Raw genomic sequence first — 13,613 nt, 5'->3', positions numbered from 1 at the left:
AAACTCTGCCGGCTTAGGCTCAGCTAAGCTCCCATCTGAAGGGATCATGCATATGTTACAAAATTCAGTAAGTGGTAACTGATGGGTTTTAGCATATAAATAAAACCGCACCCCAGGAGGATTATTCCTAGGAAGAAAAGTAAAACTTTGAACAAAGATGTTTGTGAGGAGATGATACTGTTTGCATTCAGCTACGATGAAGTCGGTGAGGCCGACATTACCAGCGTATTGTGTGAACTCTTGAAGGATTCCAGCCTGAAAGCACAAGTGCTCCCTGGGTGATTTTGGTAATTAATGTCAACATATCTCTTGTTGGACTAATGCTTCTACCTAGTATGTTTCAGATAAGTTCAACAATGGAGTGGCATGGACTAGAGGATATGGAAGCCCTTCAAGATGCTGAGGACAAAGGATTAGCTCAAGCTCAAAGCTCAGGACTCTACATTTTATTTTAGTGATCCAAGATCACATTGAGTCTATAGGAAAGCCAATACTATTAAGAGGGGATGAGGTGTTGCTCAATGGCTTGCTTGCTCAAAGTGCTTAGTGATATGCTCCAAAGCCCTCAGCCACTTTCTCATATCCACATATGTCCCAAACCTAAAGTCAAACTCGGCCCCACCGAAACTTTCTATCCGGCGCCACCGAGTTCTCTTGACATAGCCACTGCCAGAAACCCTAATCAATTCGGTCTCACCGATGGGATCTTGGTCTCACCGAGATGGGCTTGCAAACTCTCTATTGCCTATTGCAATAATTTTGGTCCCACCGAGGTATGCAATCGGTCCCACCGAGTTTGCTTGGACAACTCTCTGTTTCGCTTATTACCCAAATTGGTCCCACCGAGTTTGTGTAATCGGTCAAACCAAGTTGAGGCTTTACCCTAACCCTAGCACATCGGTCCCACTGAGTTGATCATATCGGTCCCACCAAAAATCCTAACGTTCACATTTTGAACTAAATCGGTCTGACCGAGTTTCATGATTCGGTCCCACTGTTGGGGATATTACTACTGGAGGTAAACCGGCCTTATATAGCCTAGCTGAATCTTTGAAGATTAGAAGCCCATGAAGATGTAAGGATAATGGCGCTTTAAGGAAGGCCCAAGGCCCAAAGGCGTGTTACAGCCTGTAAATGTAAACCGACCTAGTCATATAACTTGTATAGTAAGATAGGGAGAGTAGAGACCGAACCGGACACGTTTATGATCTGGCTTCAGGACTCTGTAACCCGGCGGGTGTCAACCTATGTATATAAAGGGATGACCAGGCCGCGGTTTAGGGACAGACAACAACAACTCGAGAGCCAGACAAAGCAGATTCGTTCCCTGGCCTTCGAAACCCTAGCAATACCAATCACAACTAGACGTAGGCTTTTACCTTCCTCGAAGGGGCCGAACTAGTATAAAATTCCCCATGTCCCTTGTCCGGTTTAACCCCTTAAAGCTAACCCGTAGCGATGGCTCCACGACTAAGTCCTTTCACAAGGACATCTGCCGTGACAAACCCATGACAGTTGGCGCCCACCGTGGGGCTATCGCACGATGGTTTTGAGTTCTTGAAGGGCAGCTTCGATGGACTTAAGGGATACGCTATGGGCCGGATGACGAAGAGTTGCCGCGGCAAGCTCTACATCGACAACGCAGGATGGGGTCCCGAGGCCGATTCAATCGAATATGGGTACCGGGTTCCCTTTGGTGGGATTCACGTCTTCATCGGCAAGATCGGCAAACCGGCCCCCGAGCCGGACATCTACACCGACATCATCGAAACGGCTCGGCGTGCAAGTTCTTCGTCGGTTCAGCCCAAGGCAAGGCATGTTTTCATAGGTGTCATCCATGGATCGAGGTACGAGGATGGACCGGTACCCGATGGAGAAACCGTGGTCTGTTCTGATGACGAGTCTTCTGGAGAGACCGAATCACTTCACTAGTTGCAGGACAACCGGATTGAGGGAGGATCCGAGGGCGACTGTATTCCGGATTCCCCCGGTCTACCAAACCGGGCTGCCATCTTCATGGCCGGCACACAATCGGCGCCTCATTCATCTACCACCGCAGCAATGCTCTCCGGTTCAATAACGGCCACACCAGCAGGGGCAGGAAGCTCGGCGCCGCCTCCTGCCCAAGTCTTGTCTGATTTGTTCGACACTTTGGCAACGTTGATGTCCGCGGAGGTGGATAAAGCAGCTAGGGATCAGCATAATGCGGAGATTTGCAAAGGTGAAAGATCAGATAGCCCAGGCTAAAGCGGACCTGGCAACAGAGAATGCTAGGATGGCTACAGAGCGGGCTGAATTGGAAGCACAGGCCTACTGGATTAGACTGGATCAGAATGCTTCAGAGGAAGTCATGAGAAGAAGGTATCGATCACGTCTCCCGTCGGTTTATGAGCCGCAGAATCTTTTCAACACGCCAGGTGCAGGAGCTGGTAACCAATCCACGCTAAAGCGGGCGGGGGCGCCGGGAACAGGAGCGCCAGTTCAGCCACGCACGACGGACCCGCCTCGCCAGAACAACGCTGTGCCACAGTATGTATCGACGCCGCCCGGGCATTATTCCAACCCATTGGACAACATTGTGGCCGCCGCTTCACGCCTGGCGGCCCTCCCAACCGACAGCGAGTCACCAGTTGTAGTGGAAGTGCTTCGGGCCAGGGATCTCCTTCAAACAGCACTAAATCAATAGCAGGCGTATTCACACGGTCGTGAAAGGATTCATTCCACTCCCCGTCCAAGCCGGAGTTATAGCAGACACGTGGAGGACGAATCGGCCGTGTCCAGTAGTGCACGTCACCGAAATTCACCACGAGGGAACAACCCGGCCGGGGGAGGCGCTAATGCGCAAGATGTTGTGGACCATGGCCGCGCACGTCGGGAGGCCGAGTTGGCAGCTCAGCACGGAGCAACACAACATACTCCGGTTCACCCCACAGCCTCCGAGGAGCCAGGGGTGATGTTCAATTCCTTAGGCATGCCGTGTTTAACTCCCGCTTTGCGTAATGTGAGACTGCCCAAGGATTTCAAGGGACCTCGTAAGGTACCAAATTACACCGCCGATTTGCAACTAGAGGCATGGGTGGAGAGCTATGAGATGGCAATGGAGATGTTAGATGTGGATGAGGCAGTGTGTGCTAAATATTTCACCATGATGTTGGAAGGAACAGCTCGCACTTGGTTGAAGAGCTTGCCGACCAACTCTGTTGGATCATGGGCCGAGTTGAAGCACCGGTTTATCTAGAACTTCAAGGATACGTGTAAGCAGCCGATGTCAATCATCGATCTGGCCGCTTGTGTCCAAGAGGAAGGGGAGTCCACGACCCATTGGGTCAAACGGGTCTCAGCAATTTTGCATTCATCAGATCGTATCAATGCAGACACTGCAGTGTTAACATTAGAGGGCAATTGTCGTTTCAAACCGTTAAAACAGAAGTTGGGAAGGCTCAAACGTCACTGCAATGACATGTCAACACTCATGGCCGCTTTGGTTAAATACGCCGATTCAGATAATACCAAGGATCCGGATTCAGAGGATGACAAACCGGAGAAAGGTAAGAAGAACGGTAGTACCAAGGTCAGCAACATACTCCGGCAGGCCATGGAAGCGGTGGTAAGCGCAAGGCTGACAGTAGCTTGGACTTTGTTGCAAATACCAACGCGCAGGAGAATGGCCAGTGCCGTAAGGTCAAGCAGCCCCAGAGGGGTGGAGGTCCAGGCAACAATTTGGAGCGCTTGTTAAATCAGCCCTGTCCAAAGCATGGATCGAAGGAGAAGCCGACGTCACATCTTTGGAAAGACTGTTATATCATGCGGGATTTCAAGAATTCCAATATGTTCCAATATGACAACGGCCCGCCCGGCGGTTTAGGAGGAGGTTTCCACGGGCCGGGTTACGGAGGTGGTGGTTCCGGTTCAGGGTTTCCAGGCAACCAAACCGGACACGTCAATCAAGGGCACCAAGGCAACCAGGGAGGTTACAACCATCAGGAGAGTCAGCAGCAGCAGCAGCAGTCGGGTTATTAAAGCAATCCCAAACAGCTGAATAGCGGGCAATATCATGTCTTCACTACTAGTTTGTGCAAACGTGACCAGAAGCTTCACAAAAGGGCATTAAACTCTGTTGAGCCAGCAGTACCTCAGTATTTACGCTGGTCTGAGCAACCTATTTTGTGGAGTAGAGATGATCACCCGCCCCAGGTTGATAATCCAGGTCATTTGGCCCTGGTCGTAGCCCCTCAAGTTGGGGGATACAAGTTCACTAAAGTGCTCATGGATGGGGGAAGTAGTATCAATATTTTGTATCATGATACATTCCGCCGTATGGGGTTGACAGATAAGGATCTTAAACCGTCAAACACGGTCTTTCATGGTGTGGTGCCTGGTAAGTCTGCATATCCTGTTGGCAAGATAGCTTTGGAGGTAGCTTTTGGAGATGACTACGATTCAAGGTCAGAAACATTGACATTTGAGGTGGTAAAGAGCAAAAGTCCGTACCATGCCTTGTTTGGGCGGCCGGTTTATGCTAAGTTCATGGCAAGGCCATGTTATGTTTATCTGCAGCTCAAAATGCCAGGTCATAAAGGGACTATCACAGTACATGGAAGTAGAAAGATTGCTTTGGAGTGTGAAGAAGGCGATGCGGCTTATGCTGAGTCGGTTTGTGCCACGGAGGATTTGAAATTCTATAAGGAGCAAGTTGATCCGGCAGACATGACCTCTTTAAAAAAGCCAACTACGGAACATGATCCAGCATTGAAGTTCAAATCGGCTACAGACACTAAGATGGTTGACTTTGTTCCTGGCGATTCATCCAAACAGTTCAGCATCAGCGCTAACCTAGATCCCAAATAGGAAAGCGCGCTCATCGAGTTCATCCGTGAGAATCGGGACATCTTCGCATGGAAACATGCTGACATGCCAGGTGCACCGAGGGAACTCGCTGAGCACACACTCAACATTGATCCTAAGTTCAAACCGGTCCGGCAGTTCCTCCGTCGTTTCAACGAGGAGACACGCAAGGCTATAGGTGAAGAGGTAGCCCGTCTGTTGGCTGCTGGGTTTATTGTCGAAGTTTTTCATCCAGAGTGGTTAGCCAATCCGGTGCTGGTTCTTAAGAAAAACGGCACTTGACGCATGTGTGTGGACTACACAGATTTAAACAAGGCTTACCCTGCAGACCCCTTTGCTCTCCCTCGCATTGATCAGATAATTGATGCTACGGCGAGTTGTGACCGTTTGTGTTTTCTGGATGCTTACTCTGGTTATCATCAGATCAAAATGGCGGTTAAGGACCAGGAGAAGATAGCCTTCATAACTCCCTTTGGAGCCTTCTGCTATGTTTCCATGCCCTTTGGACTCAAGAGTGCCCAGGCGACTTACCAGCGATGTGTTCAGAATTGCCTTCATAAACAAATTGGGCGCAATGTTCATGCGTATGTGGATGATATTGTGGTCAAATCCAGAAAGGAGGGGACATTGATAGATGATCTACGAGAAACCTTTGACAATCTCCGGGTTTACAAGATGATGCTCAATCCGGAGAAGTGTGTCTTCGGTGTCCCAGCAGGCAAGCTCTAGGCTTTCTGGTTTCAAACAGAGGCATTGAGGCTAATCCGGAAAAGATTGCAGCAATTACATCCTTGGCTAAACCGGCGTGTATTAACGATGTTCAATGTCTGGCCGGTCGGATTACAGCCTTGAGCCGGTTTATCAGCCGCATTGGAGAGAAGGCCATTCCCTTATATCAGATGCTCAAGAAAACAAATAACTTTGTCTGGAGTGAGGCAGCTGATAAGGCGTTCGAGGATCTGAAGAGGCAGCTAGCTGAACCGCCCGTGCTTGCAGCGCCGATCGATAAAGAGCCATTATTATTATATGTGGCTGCTAATGCCCGGGCTGTTAGCGTAACCATTGTGGTAGAGCGCAAGGAGCCTGGCAAGGAATATCCGGTTCAACGGTCGGTTTATTAGATCAGTGAGGTGCTCATTGAGTCAAAGCAGAGGTATCCGCATTGGCAGAAACTGGTGTATGGGGTGTTTATGGCAAGTCGGAAGCGTAAACACTATTTTCAGGGCCATCCTATCACAGTGGTCAGTTCAGCTCCTCTAGGAGACATCATTCAAAATAGAGAGGCAACTGGCCGGATTGCCAAGTGGGCCATTGAGCTTGGACCTCATGGGCTCAAATATATACCCCGCACGGCGATCAAGTCCCAGGCACTCGTGGATTTCATCAACGATTGGACGGAGTTACATGCACCTGAAGAGAAACCAGATAATACATATTGTACTATACATTTTGATGGATCCAGACAGTTGGAGGGCTCGGGGGCTGGAGTCGTACTAACTTCCCCACGAGGTGACAAGTTTTGTTATGTCCTCTGTTTAATGTTCCCTTGTACTAACAATGCAGCTGAATATGAGGCTTTACTCCATGGTCTTCGGATGGCTAAAGAGATGAATTTGAGCCAGGTTAAGTGCTTTGGCGATTCAGATCTAGTGGCTCAGCAGGTGTCTGGCACTTGGGATTCTAAGGACCCACTCATGGCTGCATATCAGCGAGAGGTGGACGCAGTGGCTGGTCACTTTAAAGGTCATCAGGTGGACCATATAGACCGGCGGAAGAATGAAGCGGTGGACGCTTTAAGTCGTCTTGGTTCCCAACGTAAACCGGTTCCGCCCAATGTCTTTCTTGATGTGTTGCACAATCCGTCAGTCAAAATACCAACCGAAGAAGATTTGGCTATTCCTGATCCGGAGGCTCGGTTGGTGGCAGCTCTGCATGCCATACCGGATTGGACGATCCCATATCTGGATTACTTGAACCGAGGCGATTTACCAGATGAGGAAACGTTGGCTCGATAGATAATCCGGCGTTCCAAGTCCATGACCATACTCAATGGGAAGTTACATACAGTGTTTCAGGAGCAATTCAGCGCTGCGTTTCTCCTCAAGAAGGTTGTGAGATTTTGCGAGAAATCCATGAAGGGGATTGCGGTCACCATGCCGGTTCAAAGTCGTTGGTTGCCAAAGCTTTTCGCCACGGTTTTTACTGGTTGACGGCACATGTTGATGCAGAGGATTTAGTCAAGAGATGTGATGGATGTCAAAAAATTTCCTACCGTGCGCATGTTCCGGCTCAAGAGTTGCGGATGATTCCAATTACGTGGCCATTTGCAACTTGGGGGCTTGATATGGTTGGACCCTTCAAGCGCTCTAAGGACAAGAAGACCCACCTGTTAGTAGCAGTTGATAAATTCACTAAATGGGTGGAGGCAGAGCCAGTCAGCAAGTGTGATGCAGCCACGGCGGTTCAATTCATCAAGAAGGTGATATTCCGGTTTGGCTTTCCACACATCATTATAACAGATAATGGTACTAATCTATCAAAAGGGGAGATGGAAGAATTCTGTCAACGTGAGCACATGCGGCTTGATCTAGCATCGGTGGCTCACCCCCAATCTAATGGTCAAGCAGAAAGGGCAAATCAAGAAATTCTACGGGGTATCAAACCAAGGCTTATGGTTCCCTTAAAGCGGACGCCGGGTTGTTGGGTTGAGGAGCTACCTTCTGTGTTATGGAGCATCAACACCACACCCGATAGGTCTACGGGTTACACACCTTTCTTCATGGTTTATGGAGCGGAGGCAGTTCTTCCTAGTGACATCCGTCACGATTCGCCCTGTGTGGCAGCTTATGTTGAAGCTGATAATGAGAAGGCACGTCAGGATTCTCTGGACCTGTTGGATGAAGAGCGTGATCTTGCAACAGCATGTTCGGCGATTTATCAACAAGATCCTCCACGTTACCACAGCCGCCGGGTTAAAACCAGAACCTTTCAAGAAGGTGATTTGGTGCTCCGGCTCATCCAGGATCAGACTGATATGCACAAATTATCCCCCCCTTGGGAAGGACCCTTTGTGGTCAGCAAAAATCTGCACAACGGATCTTACTACCTCATTGATGTTTGAGAGCATGAAGACTCACGTCAGTCGGAGGAGGAGACAAAGCGGCCATGGAACATAGCTCTCCTTCGGCCTTACTATACTTGAAGCCATATGCTCTTCATCTGTACATATTTATGACAGTGTATATATCATATAATAAACCGGAGCCTCCGTTATAAGTGGGGTATCTGTTCTTTCTTATTTCATGTGTGTGCTTTTACAAGTTAACTGACAAAGCGGAGTCTTTGTTAAACCGGCTTTAGCAGCTGCATAGATATAAAGAAAATCACTAGGGGGCTTGGTTATCCTCACACCATAGCTACACCTCTTGATAGGCATTTCAGCCACAAAAGGAAAATTTTGTGGAGCCAAAGAGAGTGTTGTACACAGTACAGACTCAAACATGGGCGCACGCTGAGCATCACTCACAAAGTTACTTGGGGGCTCTTTTTGCAAAGCAACAAAGAGTTTGAAAGGACCCTCGTAATTGGCTATCAAGCCACGGCTTGGAAGCCTGGTGTATTCACCTAAAAACCCGGGTTAGCCTGCCTTCATCAAGTAAGCCACTCCTGTCCAGGTAATCCTGGTATGACCCATCGAACGTTTGACAAGTCAATCTGTTACAGACCCTGAACTTGTCACAGTTAAAAGAATGATTGGTTAATTGGAGGGCCATCTTAAAAGGCTTTGTTAAATGGCTTAACTCAGAGGCCTGACAGCCCATGAAAAGCCTCAATTTGGAGCCTGGCAGCTCATAAAAAGCCTCACATATTTTCCTGTTTGAATTTTGTTTATTGAAAATCATAAGTATTTTTTGATAAACCAGCGTCCTTGACCCGGCTTGCTTTTCAACTATCAGTTGTTGGCACATGATCAATTGTAAACCGGTGTTCATTGACCCGGCCTGGTTTGACTAAGTCAACAGTGTTATAAAGAAAATCCGGTAGTTATACCGGTCTGGTTTAATATATAGACCAGCATTATGAAGATGAAATTATCAAACGTTCAGGATTGGTATTAACACCTTTGCCGTATACACGTTTGGTCAATCAACGAGGTATGTTCTGTACATTACTTTTTGTACAAACACTTGATTATTCATCTAAGTACTATATACTTCTTGGATATTATGACACGTCTAGCGGTAAACTGCTAGACACTTTTAAGTTTTTGTACCTAGGAAGGCAATTGCATAAATATATCCCGAAGGACGGAACAGATTGTCACAAAGTATTACGAAACATGCTTGATGGCATGGTAGATAAACGGAGTTTCAGCTATCCTATTACATGAAGCTTCAAAGCGGCTCAAACAGTGCCATTGTTTTTCACAGTAGCCATATAAACCAGCGACCGGATCAGGACTCTTCATCGTGACGGTTTGAAGGTTGAGGATCAGTTGGTGTAGGCACTTCTTCATCCCTCCCCAGACGCTGGAAATCAGCCGTTGACCAATCGATTCCGGTTAAAGCTTGGAACACTGCTTCCTCATGGATAAGATTGGAAGGGTTAATATCAGGGGCGTAAGTGTGCTTACGAATCGGAGGCACAAGTTCTTCGACTTCATGGATGTCGGCCGGCTGTCTTTTCCCTTCTGCATCATAAAACGGTTGAAAATGGGACAAATCGGTATCCTCAGCCAACTTGCTGGCCGCTGGCCGCATCTGGTTGGTCAGCCGTCGAAGATCATCATTGTCGAAGTTTGAACCGTCTTCTTTAACGCCTGGATATCCTTTAATGATATCCTCCGCTTCAAGGTCTGGAATCCAGGCCTTGGCTCGAATAAGGGCAGTTAAAGCTCCTGCTCTGGTAGCGACTCTCTTCAACTCGGCAATACGGGCTGGTAACATGCCCAGCTTCTCAAGGGTCTCCTTAATCAAAGTTGGCGCCGGTTTGTTATAAGCCGCTGTACTAATGGCCCGCTGAGACCCAGAGTATAGCTGCTCAACCAATGTATATGCCGCTTTGAGCTTCATCCGCATATCTGTACCAAGATGAGCGATCCGAGTGCCTGCCACAGATTTTATCAACATTTTGGTCAGTTTTAAGATTCATTGACTGGCGCAACATACATAAGCAGACACTTACCAAAGATAGCAGAGGTCATAGCATTGATTTGGCGTTTCAAATCGGCTAGTTCTTCAACCACTGGTTTCAGGGCTGCCTCGGCGTCTACAGCTCTTTTGGTTAAACCGGCTTTTTCGGTTTCCCATTCAGCGCGCTCTTGGTTGAAGGATTCTTTCAGCTTTTCCATTCCGGCCAGGGCCTGGGTCAGCTCCTCTTTGGTTTTTGCAGCCTCGGCTTGTTGAGATTTCACATTTTCTTGGAAGTCAGAATTTCGAGCATCTTTGCTTCTCAGTTCAGCCTGCAACATTGAAGGTATATTCAACAAACAACATATATATGCGCTAAGTATAAAGCATATAACAAGTTATACACTTCATCCTTGGGGGCTAATGCCTATTTGCTCTCAAATACTACATTTTATAAAAGTCTCCAGAACAATGCAAGCATTATCCTTGACACTTGGGGGCTAATGTGCGTCTATTCTAAAAACGGTTGTGTGAATTAAAAACCGGATTAACTTGCCAAGTTAAACCGGCCTTTGGGGGCTATGCTGCAGAAAGTTGTCTAATTTTTTCAAGATGAGTCTTATCTATTATTGACAACCTGCCATTGCAAGGATCAATGATGGGATGCTTAAAGTGTTACAAAGACCCGGTTTGTGATTAACAATCATAAAACGGCCCTTGGGGGCTACTTGGGATAGTGTTTCGGCTATAAATCAATATACAAAGGGAGAAGAATTTACCTCACATCACTCTTTCATCAAGTTCACCAAACCAGCTTCATAATCCCGGTTTGAGTGCAGACGGTTCAAGAAGCCAGAATGAAGCTCATCAGCGTTAAGATGAGCATAGTCTGATAAGTCGCTGCTCCATTTACCTTTATCTCGGGCAATTTGCTCTTCTTTGGCACTATGCTGAGCTAAAATGATGGGGTGGCTAGGAGAGCTGTGGCTTATTCTAGTAATAATAACATCATCACCTTGGCCTTCAGGATTTTGGGTGGCTGATGCTGGAATTTCAGTGTCTTTCACCGGACTAGCACAGTTTGGCTCTGCTGGTTCAGTATCGGGTGCGGCAGGCTCAGCATCTGTTGGTTCGTTGGTATGTTGGCCTTCAAGGGGTGGATCATCAAAAGTAGCTTCAGGATAGGGGCCTTCTGGTTCACCAGTTTGTTCCGGTTCACCATTAAGCTCAATTCTTCATTGAAGTTTTGTTTCTCACTTGATGATGTAGGGGATTCACATGAGGCTTTGTAGGCACCACTTGATTTGTTGTGAAGTTCCTCTTTATCCTTAAGTGACATCTCATGAGCAACAATTCTTCCAATCACCTCCGTTGGCTTGAGATCTTTGTAATTTGGCATCATTTGGATCAATGTGCACACGGTATCATATTTTCCATCCAAGGCTCTTAGAATCTTCTTGATGATGAATCTATCGGTCATCTCTTCACTTCCTAAGCCGGCAATCTCATTTGTGATGAGAGCAAGCCTAGAGTACATTTTAGTGACACCTTCACCATCCTTCATTTTGAACTTGTCAAGTTGACTTTGAAGCACATCCAACTTGGATTCCTTGACGGAGTCGGTACCTTCGTGCATATCAATCAAAGTGTCCCAAATTTCCTTTGCATTCTCAAGACGGCTGATTTTGTTGAATTCTTCGGGGCACAATCCGTTGAAGAGAATATCACAAGCTTGAGCATTGTATTGCAACATCTTCAACTCATCCGTGGTAGCTTCACGGTTTGGTTCTCTCCCATCAAAGAAGTCACCTTGCAAACCAACACACACAATAGCCCAAATGGCGGGTTATGTACAAGAATATGCATTTTCATTTTATGCTTCCAACTAGCAAAATTAGTACCATCAAAGTAAGGACCTCTACGGTGATAATTTCCCTCGCTAGACGCCATACTCTCCTAGGTTGTGAAACCAAGGCTATGACCACCAAAAGCTATGGAGATGAAAGCAAATGGAGACCAAAGCTCTAATACCACTTGTAGGATCGAAAGTATGTCTAGAGGGGGGGTGATTAGACTACTTGACCAAATAAAACTTAACCTTTTCCCAATTTTAGTTCTTGGCAGATTTTAGCTATTTTAGGACAAGTCAAGCAATCATCACACAATTCAAGCAAGCATGCAAAGAGTATATTAGCAGCGGAAAGTAAAGCATGCAACTTGCAAGAATGTAAAGGGAAGGGTTTCGAGAATTCAAACGCAATTGGAGACACGGATGTTTTTCCCGTGGTTCGGATAGGTGGTGCTATCCTACATCCACGTTGATGGAGACTTCAACCCACGAAGGGTAACGGTTGCGCGAGTCCACGGAGGGCTCCACCCACGAAGGGTCCACGAAGTAGCAACCTTGTCTATCCCACCATGGCCATCGCCCACGAAGGACTTGCCTCACTAGCGGTAGATCTTCACGAAGTAGGCGATCTCCTTGCCCTTACAAACTCCTTGGTTCAACTCCACAATCTTGTCGGAGGCTCCCAAGTGACACCTAGCCAATCTAGGAGACACCACTCTCCAAGAAGTAACAAATGGTGTGTTGATGGTCAACTCCTTGCTCTTGTGCTTCAAATGATAGTCTCCCCAACACTCAACTCTCTCTCATAGGATTTGAATCTGGTGGAAAGAAGGTTTGAGTGGAAAGCAACTTGGGGAAGGCTAGAGATCAAGATTCATATGGTAGGAATGGAATATCTTGGTCTCAACACATGAGTAGGTGGTTCTCTCTCAGAACATATGAGTTGGAATTGTGTATGTGTTCTAATGGCTGTCTCCACGAATGAAGAGGAGGTGGAGGGGTATTTATAGCCTCCACACAAAATCCAACCATTACACACAATTTACCAATCTCGGTGGGACCGAATCAACAAACTCGGTCGGACCGAAAAGGTAAACCTAGTGACCGTTAGAGATTTTCGGTGGGACTGACATGCAACTCGGTAGGACCGATTCTGTTAGGGTTTGGGCATAACGTAATCTCGGTGAGACCAATTACACAAACTCGGTGAGACCGAGTTTGGTAATAAGCTAACCAGAGAGTTGGTCAGGCAAACCCGGTGGGACCGATTTGCTCTTTCGGTGAGACCGAAAAGTTACAAAAAGGAAACAGAGAGTTTACATTGCAATCTCGGTGGGACCGATTCGCTCTTTCGGTGAGACCGAAAAGTTACAAAAAGGAAACAGAGAGTTTGCAATCCCATCTCGGTGAGACCGAAATCCCTATCGGTAGGACCGAATTGCTAGGGTTTGGCAGTGGCTTATGACAAGTGAAACTCGGTGGCGCCGGATAGAAAGAATCGGTATGACCGAGTTTGGCTTAGGGTTTAGGTCATTTGTGGATATGGGAAAGTAGTTGAGGGTTTTGGAGCATATCATTAAGCACATGAAGCAAGAGGCTCATTAAGCAACACCTCATCCCTCCTTGATAGTATTGGCTTTTCCTAAAGACTCAATGTGATCTTGGATCACTAAAATATAAAATGAAGAGTCTTGAGCTTTTGAGCTTGAGCCAATCCTTTGTCCTTAGCATTTTGAGGGTTCCACTTTCACATCCATGCCATGCCAATCATTGAGCTTTCCTGAAATAAT

The 13,613-nt window shown here is 47.1% G+C and overlaps 1 protein-coding gene across 1 annotated transcript; it reads right to left on the bottom strand.

Moving 5' to 3' along the window:
• Positions 1-9,299: 9,299 nt before the first annotated feature.
• Positions 9,300-10,195, bottom strand: LOC147985775 (uncharacterized). Its single transcript, XM_087539932.1, has 2 exons — positions 10,030-10,195; positions 9,300-9,952 (listed from the first exon to the last, which is right to left on the bottom strand). Exons 1-2 carry the CDS (start codon positions 10,193-10,195, stop codon positions 9,300-9,302), a joined length of 819 nt encoding a protein of 272 aa, XP_087396058.1.
• Between the last annotated feature and the right edge of the window lie 3,418 nt (positions 10,196-13,613).

The sequence above is a fragment of the Triticum urartu genome, chromosome 2A, assembly GCF_056163025.1.
Source record: "Triticum urartu cultivar PI428250 chromosome 2A, HENAU_Tu73, whole genome shotgun sequence".
NCBI classification, from domain to species: Eukaryota; Viridiplantae; Streptophyta; class Magnoliopsida; order Poales; family Poaceae; genus Triticum; species Triticum urartu.
This window is presented reverse-complemented; position numbering and strand designations above follow the sequence as displayed.

Bases quoted from the DNA above. Each gene is read 5' to 3' on its own strand.
- LOC147985775 (XM_087539932.1), bottom strand. From the start codon at position 10,195: ATGGAAAAGCTGAAAGAATCCTTCAACCAAGAGCGCGCTGAATGGGAA. The intron at 9,953-10,029 runs GTAAGTGTCTGC...AATCTGTGGCAG, and splicing joins TATGACCTCTGCTATCTTTG to GCACTCGGATCGCTCATCTT.